The 26492-nt window shown below is 39.1% G+C and overlaps 1 protein-coding gene across 1 annotated transcript in view; it reads right to left on the minus strand.

Annotated features, from left to right (window-relative positions):
* Positions 1-26492, minus strand: part of LOC136568518 (transcription factor RFX3-like) — a 212079-nt gene that overhangs the window by 83110 nt on the left and 102477 nt on the right. Inside the window, exons 5-7 of the mRNA XM_066568526.1 lie at positions 8467-8541; positions 936-1117; positions 56-175 (exon numbers count right to left, since the gene is read on the minus strand). Of these exons, the coding sequence (XP_066424623.1) occupies positions 56-175; positions 936-1117; positions 8467-8541 (377 nt within the window). The remainder of the gene's footprint in view (positions 1-55; positions 176-935; positions 1118-8466; positions 8542-26492) is intronic.

A 26492-nucleotide genomic window follows, 5' to 3' on the forward strand; every position in this document is an offset into this window, starting at 1 on the left:
AAGTAAGGTTCCAAGAACTAGAAATATGAAAAGGTAGTTTCATATAACACTATACCTCTGTTTCTGCTGCATGGGTTGCTGTCTCATAGCCATATATTGCATGTCCTCTTGTAACCGATTAAGGGGAGAATCTGGTTTGACACGAATCCCATAATAATGGTATTTAGAGTTCCCCCTTCATGAAAGAACAAAAATAACATTGTTTCTTTAGTATATACATCACACATTAACATTTGCCTTGACTGGAAAACAGTACATAAAAGTTAGGCTTGTCTTTCACTCTGGTATAAAACTGATATAACTCCACCAGCTTCTGAAAATCAGTTCACTTAAACTATATTTTCTGGCACTTTACTGTTGGGCTTCATTTAAATAGAATAAGGTAAATAAAAAATCAACTAAATTACTTATGCAGTCATGGTGAATAAAACAATTCCATAAATGGGGTATGCTTGTGAGTGAGGGTTTGTGAATGTTTCACTAATCAACTTCAGTCCTGGTCAACTGGAAAGAAAGAACAGAATTGGGCTGTCTGTGTTCATGTTTATGAGTGTCTATATGGGTGCTGGTAAAGACATTGCCCTGTGTTAGCTTCTGTGGTTAGCTGTGTTAGTGTCATGTGTGTGTTTGTCTGCATCTTTGGAACACATGTTCAGTCTCACTGCTATCTGGAGCTGCAAATGGAAACAGCAGTAACTGCATTGATTGGACTGAGATGGAAGATATCTGGGTCATAAGAGTACACAGAATCTGGCTATAGCAGACCAGGAGTCCCCTGAGTCCTGAAGTCTGCTGGATTTGGCAACTCCCTTAACAGAAAGGTTTTAAATATTTTTATTTGCTTATTTCCTTGCTTGATTTTAACATATGAGCTTCATGCTCATGATTATTATTGATATTTTTCTGTTAAACTTGAAGATTTTATTAACACAAACCTGGTTCCCAGTCTTCTGGTCCGTAATCCCATGAAGATTGACCGTATGAGTTTTCCAAAGGAGGCAGCATTGACTGGATCTAACTTGTGCTCCTGACAATGACGTAAGTAATGGTTGTAAAGGGTACTTCTGGGGAGACTCACTCCTTCTGCAGTTTCATAGTTGTCTAAAAGCCATTGGAGCTATGTCAAATATGAAAGAGTGAACATATATAAATTCATTATTACTCTACTGAAAACCCCCACTTAATTGTACAACATAGAACTGATATTTTTTAGACCACTCAAGGCCTGTTTAATACAGTGACTGTTCTTTGAGCAAATATAATCTCTTTAAATCTCTTTCAATGCTAGATATGCCATGATGCCTTAGTTATGGAATTTTTTTTTTTAGGTTTACAAGGAAATAACAAGACTCATGGTACCTGTGAGCTCAGATAGCTCCACTTCTAAAAATATTTCAGATTCAGTACCATACATTAACATTTTATGAAGTTATTTGTGCTTTCGAGAAAAATTGCTAGAACTCCAAAGAAATAAAATAACCAATGTAATTTATACTTATTGCATTTAAAAAAAAAACCCTAATAGAACTAAGTTAATACATTTTTAATTCTGGAATGATATACTATTTCTCTTCACATAGAATTAAAAAAAAATACAAATAAAAAACCCCAGTACTACATTTAACTGAATAGGGTTTATTGTCTTTCAAATACAAAGAAGAAACGATCAAATATAAGGTAAAAAGCAATCTAGATGATATGAAAAATAACTTGTATAGCTATAAAGCATCATGGGCTCAATCCCTTTCTGTTGTAGCCTGTTTGCTTCTAGGAGGAACAAAATCAACTTTTTTTTTCCTGTGTAATCTATTGCAGAATTTTGGTGAGTAATTTTGGAAGCATTTAGGCAAACAGTTTCTAATACATGACTGTACCTCTGTATATAACAAATAGTAACTAACATAGCTTCACAGAATATTCTGAGTTGGAAGGGACCCACAAGGATCAAGTTCAACTCTTAAGTAAATGGCCCATACAGGGATTGAACCCACAACCTTGCTGTAATTGGCACCACGCTCTAACCAACTGAGCTAATCTCAGGGTCATGCACACTAAACTCAAGTAAAATGGTCATTTACCAGTATAAGAAAACAAAAAAATAAAAAGGAAATATTTTTATAGTTTTTATTTATCAGCAGTCCTGACTAATGGGGGAGGTCCTACTTGACTAGAAGTTAGCAAACCTATAAGGAGGGCCAGAAGGAGGATCCAGGGAACTACAGGCCTGTCAGTCTGACTTCAGTGCCAGGGAACATTATGGAGCAGATCATCCTGAGTGCCATCTCATGGTACGTACAGGACACCCAGGGGATCAGGCCCAGTCAGAACTGGTTTAGGAAAGGCAAGTCTTGCTTGACTAACTTGGTCTCCTTCTATGACAAGGTGACGCACTCAGTGGATGAAGGAAAGGCTGTGGATGTTGTCTACTTGAACCTTAGTAAGGCCTTTGACGGTGTCTTCCAGTGCATTCTCCTGAAGAAGCTGGCTGCTTATGGCTTGGACAGGCATACTGTTTGCTAGGTAAAAATATGGATGGATGGATGGATGGATGGATGGATGGATGGATGGATGGATGGATGGGCAGGCCAAAAGAGTGGTGGTGAATGGAATTACATCCATTTGGTGGCTTGGTGCTTCCCAGGGCTCAGTATTGGGGTCAGTTCTGATTAATATCTTTATCAATGATCTGGACAAGGGGATTGAGTGCATCCTCAGTAAGTTTGCAGATGACACCAAGGTGGGTGGGAGTGTTAATCTGCTGGAGGGTAGGAAGGCTCTGCAGAGCTTGCATGAGGCTAAACAAGGTGAAGTGCATGGTCCTGTACTTGGGTCACAACAACCCCATGCAGCACTACAGGCTTGGGTAAGAGTGTCTCGAAAACTGCTGGTCAAAAAAGGATCTGTGTGTGCTGGTTGACAGCTGACTGAACAAGCCAGTGTGTGCTCACTTGGCCAAAAAGGCTGATGGCATCCTGGCTTGTATCAGCAATAATTTGGCCAGCAGGGCTAGGGGAGTGATTGTGACCGTGTTTACAGGGGTCTTAGGATGAGGGAAGAGACGAGGATTTGACTCCATGTTCCAGAAGGCTTGATTTATTATTTTATGATATATATTACATTAAAACTATACTAAAAGAATAGAAGAAAATATTTCATCAGAAGGCTAGCTAAGAATAGGAAAAGAAAGAATGATAACAAAGGCTTGTGGCTCGGACTCTCTGTCCGAGCCAGCTGGGCTGTGATTGGCCATTAATTAGAAACAACCAACATGGGCCAATCAAAGATCCACCTGTTGCATTCCACAGCAGCAGATAACCATTGTTTACATTTTTTTCCTGAGGCCTCTCAGCTTCTCAGGAGGAAAAATCCTAAGGAAAGGATTTTTCATAAAAGATGTCTGTGACAAGTGATTCCCCCCTGTACTCAGCAACTGTGAGGCCAAACCTCTAATCCTGTGTTCAGTTTTGGGCCACTCATTACAAGAAAGACACTGAGGAGCTAGAGTGTGTCTGAAGAAGAGCAATGAAGCTGGTGAAGGGTCTGGAGCACAAGTCCTATGAGGAGCAGCTGTAGAAACTAGGGTTGTTTAGCATGGAGAAAAGGAGGCTCAGAGGGGACCTTATCACTCTTTCTACAACTACCTGAAAGGAGCTTGTAGTGATGTAGGTGTCAGTCTCTTCTCATAAGTAACAAGCAGTAGGACAAAAGTAAATGGAAATACAGGAAAAATTTCTTCAATGAAAGGATTGTCAAGCATTGGAACAGGCTGCCCAATGAAGTGGTTGAGTCACAACCCTGGACGTGTTTAAAAGACATGTAGCTCTGGCATTTAGGAACATGGCTTAGTGGTGGACTTGACAGTGTTATCAGTTGGACTCGATGATCTTAGAGGTCTTTTCCAACCTAAATGATCCTATGATTCTATATTTAACTTATGGGATTTCAGATTTTTGAGGATACAATAATTTTATTTAGCTTAACCCTTCTTTCTGCCATGGTTTCATATCCTTGGAATTTCCCTTTAATTTCCACTTGAATTTCCAAATTTTGTTTTTGTCTTGTATTTACTAATTAGTTAAGAAAGTAATTATGCCAAAATGAATTAGAATGAAAATCCAAATTTTCCAGGTTCACAAATCTTACAAAAAGTCTGGACTTAGTTTGAGCATCCAATAAATCCCCAAACTATGGATTTGGGTTTGGCATTTGGAACAAAGTTTTATTCCAATATGCTGGACCCTCACACGATTGTTTAATTCATTTCATTTTAGACCACCAAAGTAATTAATATGACCAAGATATGTGTTTAAAGTACAGTAAAATAGATAATTATGTGACATTGAATATGCTACTCTGCAGGGCTACTTACTAATAGATCACTGAACTAATTCTGTTCTAGTAATGTTCCATATAACTTGTCATTTACAGAACAAGAATATCAATATTTTAGTGCCCATTACTCTTGAAATAATTTTCCACTCTGACCCTTCTTTATTGCAGAACTATTAGTAAAAATTAGATTATAATGAATATATTGGACATACAGTCCTGTTTAAGTCAGTTGTGAGCAATTTACTGAACACAATACATGAAAAATGAAAAAAAAATAGGAAAACATTTACTCAAGACCTTCCAAAGAACATCTTCATGTTTACTTTCTTATAGAAAACATTACCAGAACTATCATGCTTAGGTTTCTAAACAAGAGCTCTGTGTAAAGATGTAGGAGAAGCATGATCTAGCTGTTTGCAAAATGGATGTAGATAATGTTGCACTTTAAATAAACATTAAAAAGTGCAGTTCATCATCCTTATATCAACTTTTAGGTATAAATGCAGTCCTAACATTCACAATGTTTTATCAACTTGAAACAAAACCTAGGAAAAATATTTTAAACTTTTACCTTTAAATGAGTGTATTATCAAAACCATTTCACTGTATCTTAATTATAGCCTTCAAACTTATCATTTAAGCTATACCAATTAGTTTATGGAATATGAGCAATTTGTTTTATTTCACAAAGAAAAAAATTACTGACAAAACCCCCAAATTATTTCCAATTTAACTTCTAAATATAGTATTAAATTTTTTTCTAGATTAATTATAATTTATTAGGATTCATTTCAGTGCATTTTACTAATGATCTATATTTGACAGATATTCTTTCAACCACAGCTTGGCATTAGCCAACAATGAGAAAGCAAAACCCAAGATAAGTACAAAGTAAGGATATTTGCTCCAGGGTGAAAATATTTCAATAAAAAAAGGTTGACATGATTATTTGGCAGGTTACAGCCTTCAAAGAAGAATGTCAATAGCTGAATGCCATGTAAAAAAGTAAATAATCTGCAGACATGAAAACATTATTTCAAACAGCCTTAAATACATTTTTGTATTTATAGAAATCTAATTCTAAAATTGAAATGTTTACACTTTGACTTGTTGATTTATAATATTAACAACATTAGAATGGTATGAAATGGTTTATGCAGAACGGGTAAATTGACTACAACTTCAATGGAACTCCGGTATTTAAAAATCATTAGATTAAAAATTAGTCAACTCAATCACATACAGAAAGAAATCAGGAAAGAAAATAAAATAAAGTAATTTTTTTTAAACCATTAAAATAAACAGATATTGTAGCAGCATGGGGTTTATATAGTGGTTGCTGCTACCTATATTCCCCAGTAAGCATCTCCTGTGGAAAAGCCGCTTGGGTAAGCATTCAGGCAAAGCAGTTAAGTACACACACACCACGACAAGCTCAGCGAAGAGAGGCAGAAGGGCCTTTTATATGGTCAGTTCTGGTGAGGTTTATTTCAGCATACCAAAGGGAAACCAGAGACAAAAAATGAGCCATGTGCTATGCAGAAGGTTTAAGTAGGGGAGGGCATGGGGGCGGTACAATGGGCAGGGCAAAGGTGATTGGCTTTTAGGGAAGATGGGGCCGGCCACCAGGGATGCCACAACCAATGAGGAAACAGGGAAAGGAGAAACCAGGGGAGATTGGGACATATGGGGAAAGGAACTGGGATGGATCACTGTTAAGCAAGAGTCCATGAGGAAGACCTTTCTGTCTGCCCAGGTAGGGAAAGACTCTATGGTAAGTCTCTCCAAGGGAGGGCTCTGAGGATTTCCCTGAGGGGGAAGGAATCAGATGATTCCACAAGGTATTAATTAAGGCAACAAAATGCCAGCTTAAGGAAGAAGATAGGACTAAAACCATATTTACTGTCCTTATTTGAGTTGCAACTCAATAAAAGTTTCTAAGAAAGGGAAAATATCCAGTATTTAATCTGGGCTTCATTAATTTCTTCCAAAATGACTGAGGCTAGGAAAGAACATTTATTACACCAAGACACCTGGAGGTCTTTTTTTCCCACAGAATCCACAATAGATCCTCTATTTGTCTTTCAGTAATTTTGAAAATACCTCAGAATATTTAAGAAACATCAGAATAAGACTACCATAACAGACAGATGCAAATCTCCTTATTGGAAACATATTTTTATAAAATCATAGAATAGTTTGGGTTGGAAGGGACCTTTAAAGGTTGTCAAGTCCAATTCCCCTTCAGTGATTAGGGGCATTTTCAACTGGATCAGGTTGCACAGAGGCCCATCCAACCTGACCATGAACACTTCCAGGGACGGGGCAGCCATAACTTCTCTGTGCAACCTGATTGTTTCAATGTCTCACCATCCTCATTGTAAAGAACTTCCTTCCTTATGTTCAGTTTAAATCTATTCTCTTCTAGTTTAAAACCATTGCTCTTTTTGCTGTCACTACAGGCCCTGGTAAAAAGTCTCTCTCCATCTTTCTCATAAGCCCCCTTCAAGTACAGAAAGGCTGCAATAAGGTCTCCATGGAGCCTTCTCCAGGCTGAAAAACCTCAACTCTCTCTGCCTTTCTTCATAGGAGAGGTGTTCCAGCCCTCTGATCATTTTAGTGGCCCTACTTAGACCCACTCTATCCCACTATCTAAGCTGTTGATGAAGTTATTAAATGGCAATGGTCCTAGTACAGTCCCTTGAGGGATACAACTCATTACTGATCCTTGTTTGGACATTGAGCTGTTTGCTGTAATGCTTTGGATGCAGCCATCCAGCCAGTTTCTTATCCATCTAAGAGTCTACACATCAAACCTATCTCTCTCAAATTTAGCAGCAGGAATGGTGTAGGGGGCGATATTGAAGGCCTTGCAGATGTCTAGATAGGTGACATCCATATCTCTCCCTTTGTCCACCAAATCAGTTGCTCCATTGTGCAAAGCCACTAGATTAGTTAGGCATTATTTGTCCTTGCATGTTTCTAGGTTGTCTTAACATGATCTAAATCTCTTTCTTCACACTTTACAGAATTCAATTTCCTTTACCAAATTTTAGCATTTTCTAAGAAAACTAAATTCTCTTCCAAGAAATTGTACTGGCTGTCTTTTTCTACCATGATGATAAACTTTTACAAAATATTTTTGGTATTCATCTCCATATTACCACATTCTTGGGGGGGGAAATGTCAACAAATCAAAATAAGTGTATAGACTACCCAATATACTCATACATTCATATTACAATCAATATTTTCTGTGGTAAAGAAATACAAGAATCTGAAAAAATATGTAGGTTAATGTTTGTTAGTAAGGCTGAGAAGCAAAAAGGATGCAGTATGTATAGCAATTTAGCAGCAATTAAAAATACAAAACTATTTATACTAGCTAAAGAAAAACCATTTTGTTTACACAACATTTCAAGAAAGACTAGCACTATTTAAAAACAAACTGAAAATTAAATTTTGAGCCTTACTCCTTTACCTAAAAGTTATATTTAATGGCTTTGCTACTATATTTGCAACCATCTTCTTATGCGAACATCTTCACCCTTTTATTATGGAAAATTGCTAACTACAGGATTTGTAAAGACAGAACAAAGCAAAAGGCAGAAGAAGCAAACATATTAGACACTAACAGATTGTTTTAATTTTTAAATCTCATGAGATGGATCTACAGAATTGTTATACTAAACTTATTCAGAATAATAGAAATATTTGAAAAGAAATCTAAAGTATATTTTTATCCAAACTGTGTGCAATACTTCTTTCCCCCTTTACCTGCTCTTGAATTATTATATCAAGTACATAAATTATAGAAAATTATTTTTGAATGTCAAACACAGACTACCTAAGGTTTATTTGGTTATTATTTTTACATTTACATTGGGACCTGCAAAATAGACAAATCTGTTAAGTTGCGTTAACACAATACAGAACCTAGAAAAGAAATGCACTCTACAGTGTGTCATGACACTTTGCCTGACAAAATATAGTGACATAAGATGTAGATTACAAGCAACTAAAATGGAAAGATTACAAGTAAATATAGCAATAAATTAAAACAAACATTTAGAGGCAGGCTAAGCATGCAGAACAAGATAGAGATTAGCTTTCATGAAAGAAGAGACAACTTACATGGCTGTTGAGAAGAGAGCTTCTGTGAGTAGAAAGACCATCAGATTTTTGAAGTGTCTCAATCGCCATCTCAATCTGATAATAGATGTCATTAGAAAATGACTCAAGACAGTATAAAAGACTAATCAGAAAAATTCTGATAGGTTCCCTTAAGTTTTACAGAAATATCTAGTTGGGTCAGAGCTAAGGGATATTTTCTACTTTAAGGCCTCATCCTTAAGTCCTCATGAAGGCAAACCTCCTAGTGATGTCAGAGTGGCATTTTGCTTGCATATATACTGCAGGATCCCACTTTCAAAGTCCAATTTACCTTCCTTCCTACTCATGAAATAAGAGAAGTAGATTTACTAGTAAGCTACATTGCAAACAGTAAAAATTACCGAACAATCAGTGTTTTGAATAGAAAAAAACCCCAGAATAAAATCCTTAGAAATTAAAAAACCCCAGAATAAAATCCTTAGAAATGCCTGTGTTTCTTCCTCTAAGTATTTGAGAAAGAACTGTGCACACTTTGAGTGTGAATAAGAAGCAAAATTTCTGCTCTCTGCAACCATAGAGTAAAATCTCAGTCATTCAGTGGGTTTTCTGCCATTAGCTTCATTGTACAGGATATCACCCCCTACAGCCTGTTAGAGCATTCTTTGAATATCCAGAGCTCTCAAAGTAAACAAAAATTGGAGGCTTACACAGACAGCAAGATCCATCCTTAAAAGAAAATAAAAAATCAGATGGGTTCAAAATAATACTTTTAAAGGAAAAAGTATTATAAGCCACTAATTATACAGTAGCATTACTCCTAATACAAATGAGTAAAGACAACCATAACCATTCCTATTCTTCCCTTCCATATTAATGCCTCTTATTAATTCAATGACAACAATAAAAATAAAATTACAATCTAACTGTAGTTTAGATGCAGAGCTAAAATAGCAAAAACATTGAAAGTCATTGAGACAATGGGATGTACAGTAAAAGAAGGCACATAATGACCCACATTAAATGGAAAAGACAGAAAAGCAATGGAACAGTATCTGTACATTTAAAACCACTTATATCCACTGTTGACAGTTTTAAAATAAATCTTCCCTACACTTCTTTAATTATTACACTATTATCCAAAGAGTTTATACTGGTAAATTGCATTATTGAGTTCACTCAATATACAGCACAAAACTGAAAAATATTTTAGATTATATTTCACTTAGTGCATAAATAAAATGTGGTTTCCCCTTTTTATAAACGAATCAAATAGTATTCTTACTGTCGGAACTCTCAATGAAAAAGGAAGTCTTTCTTACAACTATTTACTATTAGAAATATGTCTTGATAAAAGCATACTAGATCTGATGAGTATGCAAGAAATATTGCAAAAATAATGTTTGAACGCAGATTTTTTTTCTTGCATCAGTAGAAAATACTATTAAGTCAAACTATTCAATCAGACAGAAAAGGTCAAATTTAAAAGGATGCTGTATATTAAAAATTAGAAGTTTAAGGTTTCATCATACTAAGATCAACTCACTATATAGTGCAACCATAGACTCTCCCATTTTAACATGATATTATAACATCATGCAAAATTTAAATTATAATTCTGAATCTCACTCCACTCTGACAATACCTTTTCTACAGCAGTACTACAGGGCTGAGGTCCTGCCTCCTGCTGCTCGTTCCACCTATTACACTACCCTCTCACTTCACTGAGACAAGTTTTTGTGACCTGTTCAAAGAACCAATTTTTTAAAATCATAAATTATGAAGATATATATATTCATAGAATCATAGAATGGTTTAGGTTGGAAGGGACCTTAAGAATCATCCAGTTCCAACCCCTCCACCATGAGCAGGGACACATTCCATTAGACAAGGTTGCTGAGACCCCCATCCAACCTGGCCTTGAATGCTTCCAGGGATGGAATAGCCACAACTTCTCTGGGAAACCTGTGCCAGGGCCTCACCACTCTCACAGTAAAGAATTCTTCCTAATATCTAATCTAAACCTACTCTCAGTCTGAAGTCATTCCCCCTTATCCTGTCACTACATGCTCTTGTAAAATGTCCTTCTCAGGCTTTCCCTTTGGCTCCCTTCAGGTACTGGAAGGCCACAATAAGATCTCCCCAAAGCCTTCTCTTCTCCAGGCTGAACAACCCCCACCTCTCTCAGCCTTTCTTCAGAGGAGAGGTCCTTCAGCCCTCAGATCAATCTTGGTGGCCTCAAGGGCGAGTCTCACCAGAGTGAAGTAAAGGGGCAGAATCACCTCCCTTACCCTGCTGACCATGCTGCTTCTGTTGAACCCCAGGGTACCATCGGCTTTCTGGGCTGCAAGCACACATTGCGAGCTGAGCTCATGTCCAGTCTCTCATCCACCAGCACCTCCAAGTCCTTCTCAGCAGGGCTGTTCTCGATCAGTTCATTCCCCTGACCAGCACCTTGCACTTGGCCTTGTTAAAACTTAAGAGGTTCTCATGGGCCCAGAATTTAAGCTTGTCCAGGTCCGTCTGGATGGCATCCCATCTTTCAGGTGTGTCAACTGCACCACTCATCTTGGTGTTGCCAGCATACCCATGGCCACAGATACATAGATTTTAAAGCCAGAGATCTTAATGATTACTATGATCAGCTTGTCTTATTTTTTTAAATAATGTAGGTCAAGAAGTGTTCATTGCCTCTAAAATTCACCCTTAATTCACCTTTCATTAATCTCATGAAGTATTACTGAACTAGAGCAGGTCTTCCAGAAAGACTTTTCATCTATATTTGAAATTATAAGTATTCTTCCTATTCTAGAGTAACTTGTTCCAAAAGTAATTGTAATATATAATGTAAAATAATTCATGCTTAAGGGGAAATGTATAACATAAAATTTGTAAAATGAATTTAACATCCAATGAGCCTCTGACCAAAACCAACCTGGAGACAGATTACTACACTGGAATTCCGAAACTCCTGGTGGCAGCAGGAGAACAATGCCTCATTAACTAATAAAACAACTTGGGGGGCACAGAGATGGGTTTCCTCCAGAACCATCAGGGAACACCCAAGGACGATCAGCACTTGATAGATATCATCAATCAAGATAACCGAAGTCATGGAGAAACATACATCTGAATACACGACTTCCCCTGACATGATCAGTGCCCGCCACTGCCCAGGAAACAGCAATTGTCCAACCCTGCACAGTGAAAGAAAACTTCATACATATGCAGGGTTACAAAAGAAATTGGGGCACCTCTGCCTCAGGCATAAAAAACTGTATAAAACAGCCCCACTGGAGACGGCATGGGTGAACAGAGGGATATCCGATGCGATAGAGGTTGGATCCAGGTTCACCCAGTGCCAATCCCGGGCTCAACACTGTCTCTTTGACTGTGGTTTTTGAGGACCGTATTTTGGTAATGAAAAAAAAAATCTTTCGCATTTATTAATTTGGCTTTCTTGTTGATCATTTATAACAGTAATTATTTTCATTATTAAACATTTTGTGCAGTATTCCTTGTCTAAATTTTGATGAGTTGCCTTTTAAGCTTTACCTGTATTGTGGGTTTGGTTTTTTCTGTGAATTTTCTCCCATTTGTTACCTGAAAAGGGGGACGCTGAGAGGAAAGGGGAGAATGAATGATGGGCAATTAAGGTACAAAAGAACTGGCCAACGACTGTTGCATTTCAGTGAAAGCTTCTGGGGAGGGAGGGCCGGAATCAGGAATTGGGCACTGGCTTGCTGAGGGGGGAGCCAGCTGGCTGGGCTGAGATCAAGTCAGTGTAGGTGGTTTTTGGTGCTGGACCCTTGCTGCTGGGGAATTCTTGCCCCCCCCCATGGGTGAGCTCGCTGCTTGCAGTAGCTGCCAGTTGATGGGGACTTTTCAGGACTCGCCATTGCTGGGAAGACCCATGCCTATGTGCGTGGGTGCTTCAGGGGAAACCGGACCCCCCTCACACACAACTCCTCCCTCCCTTTCTCCAGAGCTGCTGATTTAACTGGAACCTCGGCTGCTGCCATCACCAGGATACCATTTCGTGCATGTGAGAACCTGGGGAAAACCATACTCTCTCCCTCCCACACACCTTCTCTCTCTCTCTGAGGCTGCCATTACCTCCTGGGGAGGCTCAGGGCTTGCATTGGCTACCCTCTGAAGCCACAGGGGAGTCGCTGTAGCCTCTCTGCCTTGACATGAGCCAACAGCCCCCCTGCTTGGTTGGAGTCATAACTACACCAGAGGGAAACTTGCTTAACAGATGGGAAAAGGCTGTCATTGGGTTTTCTTTTTTTTCTTGCTGTTGTTTGTTTTGTCTTGTTTATATATATATATATATATATATATATAGTCTAGTAAAGAACTGTTATTCCTTTTCCCATATCTTTGCCTGGAAGCCCTGTAAGTTCAAAGTCATAATAATTTAGAGGGAGAGGGTCATCTTTCCATTCCATGGGGGCTTCCTGCCTTCATTGGCAGACATCTGTCTTTTAAACCAGGACAACGTGCTACTGAAATATCTCTTTACCATCAGGTAACTTTTTCCCATGCAGGGACCTAACCATAGACAAAGCAGCTCTTAACCTTCTCTAACATGTAGTTAATGGCTTACCTTGAAGGCAGATTTTCTAGACAACGAATCATTTGTCTGGCTCATTTTGAAAACTTTCAGCTACTTCTGGGTTCCCTCTCATTCAAATTCATTCAAATTTATTTTATTTTTAAAAATCCCAAGCTTCTGAGAGGCTTGAGTCCTCAGGCTTTCAAAATGTTCTATGTGAAACAGTCCCCTGCATGTTGGGGAAGTAACAGAAACTTTAATGGCAAGTATTTTTAATCATATATCCCAAATTAAATAGTGGTTATCCCAAATAGTGGGGTTTTCTTTTTAATTGTAGCCTTGACATTTTGGAAAAAAATACAAAAATAAGTTGAACATTTGAAATTATGCACATATCGTTGAAATTATATTATGCACATATCAAGGTTAATTAATTACATTCCTTACATTTCTAAGGACAATCAATCAGAATTTACAGGCCTATTTAACAACTGGAATGCTAATTGACAAAAAAATCACACCCCCATCAGTTTGAATGTGTGATCAGTCATACATTTCTTCTCACTGAAAAACTATTTCTATATGAAAAGTCATTTAATAAAATGTTTTGACTGATAACTGAAAAAAGTTATCTTTCCCACAGCAGCCCCAACCAAAGCATGTTAAACAAATCTGCATTACTAATTACTAATACATGTAATCATGAGTGTACATGTTAATATAAACATGGGTGGGGAAATTACAGCATGATAATAATGGGAATTGTGATTTTAGACTTCTATGTCAGTTCACTCAGATTGCCTTCTAAAATGCTAATTTAATATCTGCCATAGTCATTAATGGTTGAGAAGGGTAGAACATTTCTGTGGATAATAAATTCAAAACTGTGATTATTATATGTCAACTAAATCCTACAATGTTCAGCCTTTATGTAATCTTATTAACTGTTATTTTTAAAGTCTTTTTGTCCATTAACATTTTATCAGATGAACATATACATTAACATCTCAGATGCCTCTCTAGTATATACATAGAAAAACACTTAAAAATCCCCAATTTGCATTGAAAAACTTCCTAAAAGTCAATGGCAAGGAAAAATTATTTTCTTCATGATTCAAGTATTTGACACAAAATACTTAAGTTGTTCTGAGGAGGTCAGGACATAAGGAAAAAAATCCTCAGAAATTTGAGCTCCAAGTTACTGAAATTAACATGGACATCCTCTAATTCATTATCTATATTTGTTTGCCTTTCTAAACCCCTCTTCACTGACAGTAAAACAGACTACTTTTCATATCTTAAAGTTTAAGACATCTCCTGCCTCATGCCCAAAAGAAGTCCATGTCTCTACACAGGCACCTATTTTTAACTTCATCTGCTCCCTTTAATTTTTATCTGCTGTATATTTAGCAAATTTTAAATTTATCTGTTTCAAAAATGTTGCAATTTTAGTCTTTAAGCAAAGTGAAATACAAAAGAAGTTGTGAAGAAATTATCAATTCATCAAATATGTATTAAAAAAATTAAATTCAGCACAGCTAATGAAGTCTTGAATACTAGTAATAACTGTATTTGCTGTTATAACTTTTCCTGGTAACAATTCTTACTTTCTCATTGACAATCCTAAAAAAGGTCTATGCACATCACTATATTAAAGTGTTATATGATCAATGAATGAGAACTCCAGCATCCTTTTGAAACTGAGTGGAAATTTAACTGGGTAGAAATCCATTTCGGATTTAGGTGAAATGTGCCGTTTTGAATTATTTAGTCTGTAGCTTGCTTGCATAGATGAAATATGCTGTTTTAACTTGTTTAGTCTGTTAACTCTGCTGTGCTCAATACGGCCTGTTCTCACAAAAAGCCTGTGCTCGCAAAACTGCCTCAGCCAAGGAAAAAGAATGCGAACTTCCAAGCTAAAAGGAAGATAAGGGGAGGGGGGCCCTTGAACTTTGAAACAAAGACGAGAGCTAAAGCTGAGGCTGCAAGAGACGGAGAGGGTGACCAGAGAGTTCTCTCTGTACAAGGACTGATAAAAACTAGATGCAAGTTGTAACTCGAAACCAGTAAAATGAATATGCATTAACCTATTGTGAAACTCTATGCATATGTACAAGTAAGGGGGGTAAAAAAGGTTTGGAAATTCTCAGGGGCATACATGTCCTTTGGGGGGAACGATCCCCACATGCGTCTGGCACTGTAATAAACATACCAGCTTTACAACTTTTGCAAGTTGTGGAGTTAGCTTTTTTTCTGCAAATCACTTTCCACTTATATTTCAAAACAGTGCATTCATACAAATGCTACTGTCCTCTGAAGAGGTTCTCATGCCAGAGCCTTGATTTGGGCAGACAAACTTGCCTAGATGCAAAGACTTGAAAATGAAGCATCAGTGACCATCTAAAGAGAACTCACAGGTCCAACACCCAGAAAAATGTGATTCTCTTGAAAGTTCTCATAGACTAAGCAACTGTCATAGAGCTTTTACTAGGTTATATTGGATTTTGCTCAAAGAATGAAAAAGTAATTGAAAGACAGAAGAAAAAAACCCAATTGTTTTAAATTTTTGTGAAAAAAAGTTTTGTACATACACACAAAAAGATCACGAAATATATCTGATATTTTATACATGCCAACTTTAAAAGAACACGGAAAAGCTTTAGAAGTGTTTATATTGGACTAGACACACAAATAGCAGGAGGTAGATCATATTCAAAGGAGAACAAGAGAGAAAATAATGAATTACTGCAACAGTGTTGTCCCCTTCAGTAAGAACAGTAGTCAAATAATGAAAATACTGAAATTTATGGTAATCCCCAAACAGACAGACACAGTTGTTGTCTTTGCTACTGTATCACTTGTTTTATTTCTGTTTACCTTCCAAAACAGAATACTGTAACTAATATAATAATTAAGGGGAAGATGGAAAAGTTCAAGAAAATAATGGCTTCCAAAATTCACACTATTCCCAGCTGAAATGTTTAATTAGTCTGAGGACTTCTTTTCTGTCCCTAATCAGATAAGACAGATGGGAGAAATTGAAATGGGTATTAATTATTTTGTTTGTTTTCTGATGTTGATGTGAGGGTATTTCAGATCCATTAAATTTCATAAAATAAACATCACATTTATCTTCAGTATTCTGCATGTGCACAGGGTATGCTTATTGACTGACGAATATAAATATGTCTTATGATCAGAAAACAACATATGGGGCCAACATATGGAGCAGAAGCATACATAGCATCCATGACTTGGTAAAAATTAAAAATGTTTGGTGTTTATACCAGATGACTCCTTTCTCCCTAAGTTCTCAAAAGACAATTAAGTGTCCATTTTTATTTCCTTATTAAATGTTTCAAATGGCTGGTCAAATTATCAATTCCACTCTTTCTCTTCAATACAATCCCTTTATATGAATCAAAAGGTAGTCTGTATACCTCACCTTTCTCATGCACTTGAGATTCTAAACCCCTAAGCTGCCCTAAGTTGATCTGCCAGTTATGGTACAGACTTAAAAATCTCCCCAAAACCTTGACAAGCTTACATACGATTTCTAAAACAGGCACACTCCAACTGAGCTAAAAAGCATATAGCAAGAGCTGTATGCTTCCACAAGAGTTAGTTCCATCAGGAAATCAGGATTGAGAAACAAAGCAGAAAGTTTAAATTTTTTTTTTAAATTCAGAAAAAATATGACAAGACAGAATTTGCAAGAAATTGGCACTTTTTGAACAAACTATCTATTTAATTAGACACTGTGCTGGTTTTGCCTGAGGTATGGTAATTTTCTTCCCAGTGGCTGATACAGGGCTGTGTTTTGGATTTGTGCTGATGTGCTGGTTTAGCACAACCTGTTTTTTGGTAGTGGATTGGGGGGAGCCATAGAACTGGCTTCTGTGAGAAGCTGCTAGAAGCGTCCACCATACCAAACAGAGCCAATCTCTGATGGGTCTGAAGATGAACATGCTGCTGGCATATTAGAGAGGTTGGTAACGCCTCTGTGATGATGTATTTAAGAAGAAAATTTGAAACAGTGCAGGCACAGCTTTATCCAAGGGGTGGCAAGGCATTGCCACTGGGGGCAATCCTGGTGGTGGAGGCTTCTCCTTTTCAGCACCCCACATGAAGAGAGGCATTGAATGGTACCGGCACCACCTGCACGTTGGCAGCCAGGCTGCGTGGCCAGCAGTGGAAACATGGCGAGCGATTCCCCAACCCAGAATCTAGACAAAATCAAATTCTCAGTGCTGCGAGATCCTGAAGAAATCTTTGAACTGGTGGAATTTGTTGGCTATGGTACTTACAAGCAGCAGTTTTTTCCTCCTAGTCGGAGAAAGAGGAGGAAGTGAAGAAGTGGAAAAAGACAGCATGATGGCACCAAGGTCAGTGGAAAGAAAGAGGGGGAGGAGATGCTCCAAGCATCAGAATCGAGATTTCTCTGCAAGCCATGTTGAGGACTATAATAAAACAGTCTTCCTGTAATCTATTAAGTCCATGGGGGGATGCAGAGATCTGCTTGCAGCCTGTGGGAAAAGGTGCTCACGCTGGAGCGGGTTGATGCTAAAAAAGCTGTAATCCAGTGGGAGACCCAAACAGAGAGACAGGGCTCTTGCTTCCAGAGACAGAGATAGAGAAAGAGGGCCCTTGCTTCCACACTAGAGCAGCTTATACTTAAAAGACTACACCCCATGGACTAGTGACCCATGCAATGGCAGATTTGGGAAGACTGTTTTGCCTGTGGAAAGGACTCATGTTACAGCAGCTTGGGTGGGACTGCTATTTGTGAAATTAGAACCATGCTAGAGAAGTTCATTGAGAACTGTGTCCCATAGGAAAGACCCCACAGCATAGCAAAAGAGAGAGACTCCTCTCCCTAAATGAACTGAAGAAAGATCTCGAGTGATGAACTGACCAAACACGCCCACATCATCTCCCTGTGCTGTCGGTGGGAAGGAGGGAGGGGCAGGGGGCAGGGGGGGAAGGTATTTTAAGAGCTAATTTTACTCCTCATTATTCTCCTTTGACTCTGTTAATAATATATTTATTTTATGCCTTTGTTTGAGCCTGTTTTGCCCTCAGGCTGTTTTGTCCCAGTCCTTATCTCAACTCATGAGCCCTTCATTATGATTCTTGTGGGTGCCTGGCGTTTTAACCAGTGTCAAACCCCAACAGCTGAACACAAGGTTGATAATATATAGATGGTTTTGTTATTGCTGAACAGGGCCTACACAGAACCAAGGCTTTTTCTGCTTTTCATACTGCCAAGCTGTCAAGGAGGCTGGGGGTGCATGGGAAGTTGGGAGGAGACACAGCCATGACAGGTGAGGCAAACTGACCAAAGGGATATTCCAGACCACATGACATCATGCTCAGTATATAAAGTGGGGGTAAGAAGGAGGAAGGGGGAGGGAGATATTTGGAGTGATGGCGTTTGTCTTCCCAAGTCACTGTTATGCATGATAGGGCCCTGCTCTCCTAGAGATGGCTGAACACCTGCCTGCCTATGGGAAGCGGTGAATTAATTCCTTGTTTTACTTTGTTTGTGTGTGAGGCTTTTCTTTTCCCTATTAAACTGTCTTTCTTTATCTTAGCCCATGAGTTCTCCAGCTTTTACCCTTCCGATTCTCTCTCTGATCCTGCTGATGGGGGAGTAAGCAAGTGGCTGTGTGGGACTTGGTTGCTGGCTGGGGTTAAACCACAACAGACACATAGAAATCCACTACTCTAGAAAAGTGCTAACACCATGCCACTAAGATTTGAACTATAATGATAGCAGTGGCTAGTCATATTTGACCTACTTTATACATTTTTACAGAAGAAAAGAAAAAGAACAGACAGAAATTCACTTCAGGGATTCAGAGGCATCTCCAATATCAAATTTTGAATACCTCAGAAACAAAATATCACTGTGTTCCTTTGACCAATTTTTTAATGATGAGAATAGTTTTCCATACGAGTGTATTAGGTTTATGTGGCAAGGTTTTGGTAGACCTGGCAGTTCAGGGATGGCTTCTGAGAGAAGATGCTAGAAGCTGTTCTCATGACAGAGACAGTTCCAGCCAGCTCCAAGACCAAACTGCCACTAGCCAAATCTGGGCCAGTGATGTTGCTAGAGCCTCTGTGCAAACATATTTAAGAAAGGATAAAAAAAACTTCACAATGACAGCTAGAAATGAGAATATGTGACAAATAAAATTATGCAGCCACTAAGATTGGTAAAGGAAGAGGGGAGCTGTTGCTGTAACGAGCCCCCAGCTGGGTAATAATTAGTATTGATGCCATGATTTACAGAAGGCTGATTAATCTCTTTTTATTATATATATTATTATTAAGAAACTTATTGCTTTTATAGACAGTTACGATACACCTAGACTTAATTGGTCCTCCAATCATAACATCATCACCATTTCTACAGGTTCACAATAACAGGTGCAGCAAGCTAAGATAAGAATTCTCATTTTTTTTTCTCTGATCTTCTCACAGCCTTCCCCAGAAAGGCCTGGGAAAGTTATGTGTTGCTCTCTGAGTCCTCAGAGCTGCTGCCACAGGGAGCAAGTGCTCCAGGCATCTGAACAGAGATTTCCCTGCAGCCCATGAAGGTTAACAGTGGAGCAGATATCCACCTGCAGCCTGTGGAGGACCCCACAACAGACAAGGTAAATGTGCCCTAAAAGAAGCTCCTGGCAGGAATGGTGGCCTGTGGAGAGGAGTCCATGCTGGAGCAGGTTTGTTGGCAGGACTTGTGACCCTGTGGGGGACCCATGCTAGAGCAGTCCATTCCTTAGGGACTTCACCCCATGGGAAAAAAAAAAAAAAACAAAACACTCTGGAGCAGTTTGTGAAGAACTGCAGCCAGTGGGAATGCTCACATTAGAGAAGTTCATGAAGGACTGTCTCCTGTGGGGGGGACCCTATGCTAGAGCAGGACAAGAACACGAAGAGAAAGAAAAGGCAGAAACAAAGTGTTATGAACTGATGGCAACCCCCATTCCCTGTCCCCCTGTGCTGCTCTGAGGGAGGAAGTAGAAAAGTTGGGAATGAAGATGAGCCTGGGAAGAAAGGAGGGGTGGGTGGAAGGTTTTTTTAGATTTGTTCTTATTTCTCATTATCCTGCTCTGCTTAATTGGCAATAAATTAAAATAATTTCACCAAGTCAAGTCTGATTTGCCTTTGAAAGTGTGGTAGGTTGACCTTGGCTGGCCTTCAGGTGCCCACCAAGCTGCTCTAACACTCCTCCTCAGCCAGACAGGGGGAAAAAATATGACAAAAAGCTTATGAGTTGAAATAAAGACAGAGAGATCACTCACCAGTTATGGTCAGAGGGAAAACAGGCTGTTGAGGAGTGGAATTGAGAGTGGCTTGGTGGGCACCTGGTGGCTAGGCCAACCTACCACAAAGAGTTATTTCAGAAACAATTTGTTTGTAATGAATACACTAAATATAGCATGCTGATATAGGTATGTGATCTACTGAATACATACATTAAGAGGCAAAACTAGAAACAAAATACTAGGTGCTACAGGGCTTTTAAAATTTAATTTTTAAATGCAATTAAAAATTTTTAACACAACAAAAGATAATGCCTGAAAGCTAGAGAGAAATGAGCAATATAAGCATATGAGGCCAGAATGTAAATGGTGTGTCTGACCTTAGTCTCATGGGGATTTTCTGGAAATCCAGTGGGGGCTGTATGGGGGTCCCAGGGGCAGAGTAGGACATATGTAATTCTATCTACTGTGCAACACTAAAACTTCTCTCTTTTCCTGGGAAGGGATAGAAACAAGTCATGATGCTTCACAGATATGGAGCAGAACAAATCAGGAGGCAGAGTCTTGGGGGACAGAAGTTAATGAGAGTACAAGACCCCCCAAATCCTCTAAACTTCTACCCCACTAGTTAATTCATAATTGACCAACATTTTTAATAGTGATAGTACTTGAACATTTGACTGATTAAACAGATTATTCACCTTCTTGTGTTTGGAAGCCTAGACTGAATGCCTTTTTCACCAAACAAGTCACTGTGTTCAGAAGAAGATTTGAATAAAAGTGTCAGGCCTGTATAATTAAAAGGTCAGAATAGGTGATTTAATTTTCCAATATAACGTAAAGATCCATGTATCTCTGATTTTTTCATCTGAAGCAGTTTGTCTGTTTTAGGATGAATTCAGCTATAAAAACTGTTCTGCCAATTACCAGAGGGGTGAGGAAAAATGGAAAAAAATCCTTTACCTAGAAAGAGGTTGGCTGTTTGAATAAATAAAATCTTACTTCAAACTATTTTCCAAATCACAACTACTCCAGCTTAAAATAAGGCTATGGAAGCTTACACATTTTTATATTTTTTTTTCTCTTAAAAGAACTATCCTTCTTCCAAAATTATACTATCAGGATTTGACATTACTATTAGCCCTCCTTATTTGTGGCTGTTATTCTTTTTCTCCCACTCCATTATCAAATGGTTTATTTTAGAAAGGTGCCATGCTTTCTTTTACATCAGGAGAATGCTTAGCACACTGTATTTAGTACCAGGAGTATTCATTAATGAATTCAGAAGTATGAACTAATTAATTAATTCATATTGGCTTTGTTTTTATTTCCATGTACCTTTTGATGCGCACAAGCATGACTGAAATAGGATACATTTCTGAGTCAATAGTTCCTATGGATAGTGATGACTGATGAATAACAGTGATTGCAGATCAACCCTAATGCTTGCTAGAAAAAACAACTAATAGGTGAGAGTTCCTTCCAGGCTGACAAGCATAATACATTTTTTAATTTAATAACTAAATACACATTTTGACAGTTTTGACATTAGGAAACATTGGTATTACAATGCAAATTTTATCATAACAATCCTTAAAATATTTACATATAGTAAAAAGTGCAGGGTGATTTAAAATCTATTATTTATAGGAGAGTTAATTTTCTAATTTGTCTTTGCTGTAGCTGCTAGTCCTCTGACATTAACCATCGGTAACCCACCCAGACTCATCGTTCAAGTAGGATACATGTGATATAATTTCAAATTGCTACAATGTATTAATAGAATTATCAGGAAGAGCTAAAATCTTATCAATGTTACGACTAATTTGCTAGTTACAAAAATGTAATTTTTTAATTAGTGACAGTGAATAAAACAAAATGAAGTTATTGTAAACAATGAAACAGAACTAAATCTTGATATGGCAAAAGTGTCAGAGGTTATAAAAAGCCTGTGCCTGGTTCATTTGTCTTCATGTGAAAATTATCCAAGATTATTTAAAAATATTTGAATACACTTGATGAATATTACAGTAAGAAGTAGGTTTGGCTACATATTATTGTGATCTCTTAAATTGTCTATACAAGTATGAAAAAGAATATTATGATGGTGCAGGTAGAATTAGGATTAAAAGTGAAATCTACCAGGTAAAAAACAAGAAAAATTGAACTGGTGTGTTGCTCTAGTTTACCTGGTTTATTTAAATCTTCTAGTAAATTTAAAGCAGCATGTGTTTGATTTCACACTTTAAGCTGAATTGTTTAGGTTTCAATTGATTATTGCTTGTATGAGTTTAACCCTATATATCAAGAGCCTTAAATTAATTAAAGATGTCAAGAACTAATTAGAGTTCTCAAGACTGGTGGCAACCCTTGCTGCAGTAATCCTGCCCTGGTGGAATTCACAGTCTTGAGGGATATGGGCCAGGTGAAGAGTAGAGTCAGGACTTTGAATTTTAAGAGAGCAAAATTTCAGTTGTTTAGGGAATCAGTGGATGGGACTCCCTGGGAAACTGCCCTCAGGGATAAAGGAGCTGAACAGAGTCGGCAGCTCTTCAATGACATTATTCTTAGAGCACAAGAGCTCTCGATTCCCACATGCAAGAGATCAGGCAAGGAAGGCAGGAAACCAGAATGACCTAGTAAGGACCTCCTGGTCAAACCTAAAGTACGAGAAGGAAATGCACAGGCTGTGGAAACAGGGACATGGAAACATGGAAAAAATATAGGGATGCTGCCTGAATGCATAGGGATGGGATCAGGAAAGCTAAGGCACAGCTGGTACTGAATTTGGCAAGGGATGAGAACAATGAGAAGGACTTCTACAGGTACATTGGCCAGAAAAGAAAGATTAAAGAAAATGTATTCTCTTCTCCAGCCTGATAAATAGCACAGGAGAACTGGTGACAACTGACATGGAAAAGGCTTAGGTACTCAACAATTTTTTTTGCCTCAGATTTCAATGAAAATCTCTCTTCCCACATATCTAAAGCCCCGAACCTCAAGACAGTAAATGGAGGAAAGAAGTCCCTCCTATCATAGGAGAAGATCAGTTCATGACCACCAGAGGAACTTGAGTGCACACAAGTCCATGGGACCCAACAAGATGCATGCCAGGGTCCTGAGGGAATTGGCTGATACAGTTGCCAAGTCATTCTGCATTATATTTGTTATGGCAGTCAGGAAACGACCCAGGTGACAGGAAAAAGGGAAATATTGTACCCATTTTAAAAAAAGGTAAAAAGGGGGACCCTGGAAACAATGGACCAGTCAGCCTCACCTCCAGCCTAGTAAGATCATGAAACACATTATCCTGAAAAGTATTGAGTCCAGTATTATTTAGCTTATTCATCAATAACTTGGATGAAGGGATAGAGTGCCTTCACTGCAGGTTTGCTGACCATACAAAACTGTGAGGAGTGGCAGATACTCCAGAGTGTTATGCTGGCATTCAGAAGGATCTCAACAGACTGGAGACATGGGCAGAGAAGAACTGTCTGAAATTCAACAAAGGCCAGTGCACAGTCTTGCACCTGGTAAGGAATAACCCCAGGCACTAGTACAAGCTGGGGGTGACCTGCTGGAAAGCAGCTCTGCAGAGAAGGACCTGGGGGTCCTGGTGGACAACAAGCTGCCCATGAACCAGCAGTGCCCTTGTGGCCAAGAAGGCCAATGGTATCTTGGGGTGCATTGGGAAGAGCATTGCCAGCAGGTGGAGGGAGGTGATCCTGCCCCTCTACTCAGCCCTGGTTAGGCCTCACCTGGAGTGCTGTGTCCAGTTCTGGGCTCCTCAGTACAAGAGAGACATGGAGATCCTTTACCAAGTCCAGTGGAGGGATATAAAGATGATTAGAGGACTGGAGCAACTCACTTATGAGTAAATGCTCAGGAAGCTGGGCCTGTTCAGCTTGGAGAGGAGATGACTGAGGTGATCTTACCAATGTATATAAGTATCTAAAGGGAGGATGTCAAGAGGATGGGACCAGGCTCTGCTTGGTGGTGCTGAGCAATAAGATGAGAAACAACAAGCAGAAACTGGAACACGGGAAGTTCCAACTGAACATTAGGAAGAACTTTACTGTGCAGGTGACTGAGCATTGGAACAGGTTGCCCAGAGAGATTGTGGAGTCTCCTTCCCTGGAGATATTCAAGAACTGTCTGGATACAATCCTAAATAATGTATTCTAGGGCCCTTGCTTGAGCAGATAGGTTGGACTAGTCAACCTCCAGTGGTCCCTTCCAACTTACCCCTTCCATGATTCTGCATATGTCAAAACGTGGAAAACAAGGAGGTGATTAGAGACACAGCCAACATGACTTCACCAAAGGCAAATTATGTCTGACTAATCTAGTGGTCTTCTACAATAGAGTGACTGCATCAGTGGAAAAGGAAAGAGTTATGGATGTCATCTACCTGGCTTTCTGTAGGGCCTTTGAAATGGTCCCCCAAAACATTCTGGCCACTAAATTGGAGACATATGGGTTTCATCAATGGACTGTTAGATGGATAAGGAATTTGTCTGGATGGCCACGTCTCAAGAGTTACAGTCAATGGCTCCATGTCCAAATGGAGATCAGTGACTAATGGTGTCCCTCTGGGGTTCATACTGGGATCAATACTGTTTAATATCTTCATCAACGTAACACACAGTGGGACTGAGTGAACCCTCAGCAAGATTCCAGATGACACCAAACTGAGTGATTCAGTTGGTTTGCTATGTAGCATCCAGAGGGACCTTGACAGGCTTGAGCAGTGGGCCCATGCAAATCTCATGAAGTTCCCCAAGGACAAGTGCAAAGTACTGGACCTGGGTCAGAGCAATCCCCAGTATCAATATCAGTATCAATATAGACTAGGGAATGAACAGATTGAGAGCAGCCCTGCGGAGAAGGACTTGGGGATGCACTGGTGGACGAAGAGCTGGCTATGAGCTGGCAATGTGCACTTGCAGCACAGAAAGACAATCACATCCTGGGTTGAATGAAAAGAAGCATGGTCAGCATGTCAAATGAGGTAATTCTCCTTCCCTACTTCACTCCTGTGAGACCCCACTTAGAGTACTGCATTCAGCTCTGAGGTGCCCAGCACAAGAAAAACTTGTTAGAGTGGTTCCAGAGGATGGACACAAAGATGATTGGAGGGCTGGAACACCTTTCCTATGAGGAAAGACTGAGAGAGTTGGGGATTTTCAGCCTGGAGAAGAGAAGGCTCTAGGTAGTCTTTCAATACTTAGAGAGCTTATAAAAAAGACAGGGACAAAATTTCTAGTAGGGCCTGTAGCAGTAGGACAAGGGGTGAACACTGAAAGAGGGTAGGTTTTGATTAGACATAAGAAAGTGTTTACAATGAGGGTGGTGAGACACTGAAACAGATTGCACAGAGAAGTTGTGGATGCCCCATACCTGGAAGTGTTCAAGGTCAGATTGGTCGGGTCTTTGAGCAACCTGATCTAGTGTAAGATGTCCCTGCCCATACTGTAATCGGTTTTGGGCCCCTTACTACAAGAAAGACATTGAGATGCAAAGAAGGACGAGGAAGCTGGTGAAGGGTCTGGAGAGTAAGTCATATGAGAAGCAGGGCTGAGGAAGCTGGGATTGTTTAACCTGGAGAAGAGACAGCTCACGGCAGACCTTATCACTCTCTACAACTACCTGGAAGGAGGTTGTAGCAAGATTTTCAGTCTTATCCACATTCTTATGCATGCAAGCATCCCCAGTGAACTGCACTGGTTTTGGCTGGGATAGTTAATTTTCTTCACAGTAGCTGTTATGGGGCTGTGTTTTGGATTTGTGCTGAAAACAGTGTTGATAACACAGGGATGTTTTAGTTATTTCTGAGCAGGGCTTACACAGAGTCAAGGCCTTTTCTGCTTCTCACACTGCCCCACCAGTGAGTAGGCTGGGGGTAGACAAGAAGTTGGAAGGGAACACAGCTGGGACAGCTAACCCTAACTTGACCAAAGGGATATTCCATACCATATGATATCACAGTCAGCAATAAAACTAGGGGAGACATTGGCAGGCGGGCCACTGCTTGAAGACTGACTGGGCAGCTGGACTGGCTCAGTCGGTTGGTGAGCAATTGCTTTCATTTGCATCGCTTGTCTTTCTTGGATTTTATTTGCATTCTCTGATATTTCTTTCTTTTCCTTATAATTTTTTTATTCCTATCAGTATTATCACTATTGTTTCCATTTTAAAATTAACAAACTGTTTTTATGTCA

Source organism: Molothrus aeneus, chromosome W (genome assembly GCF_037042795.1).
Source record: "Molothrus aeneus isolate 106 chromosome W, BPBGC_Maene_1.0, whole genome shotgun sequence".
In the NCBI taxonomy this organism is placed as follows: domain Eukaryota; kingdom Metazoa; phylum Chordata; class Aves; order Passeriformes; family Icteridae; genus Molothrus; species Molothrus aeneus.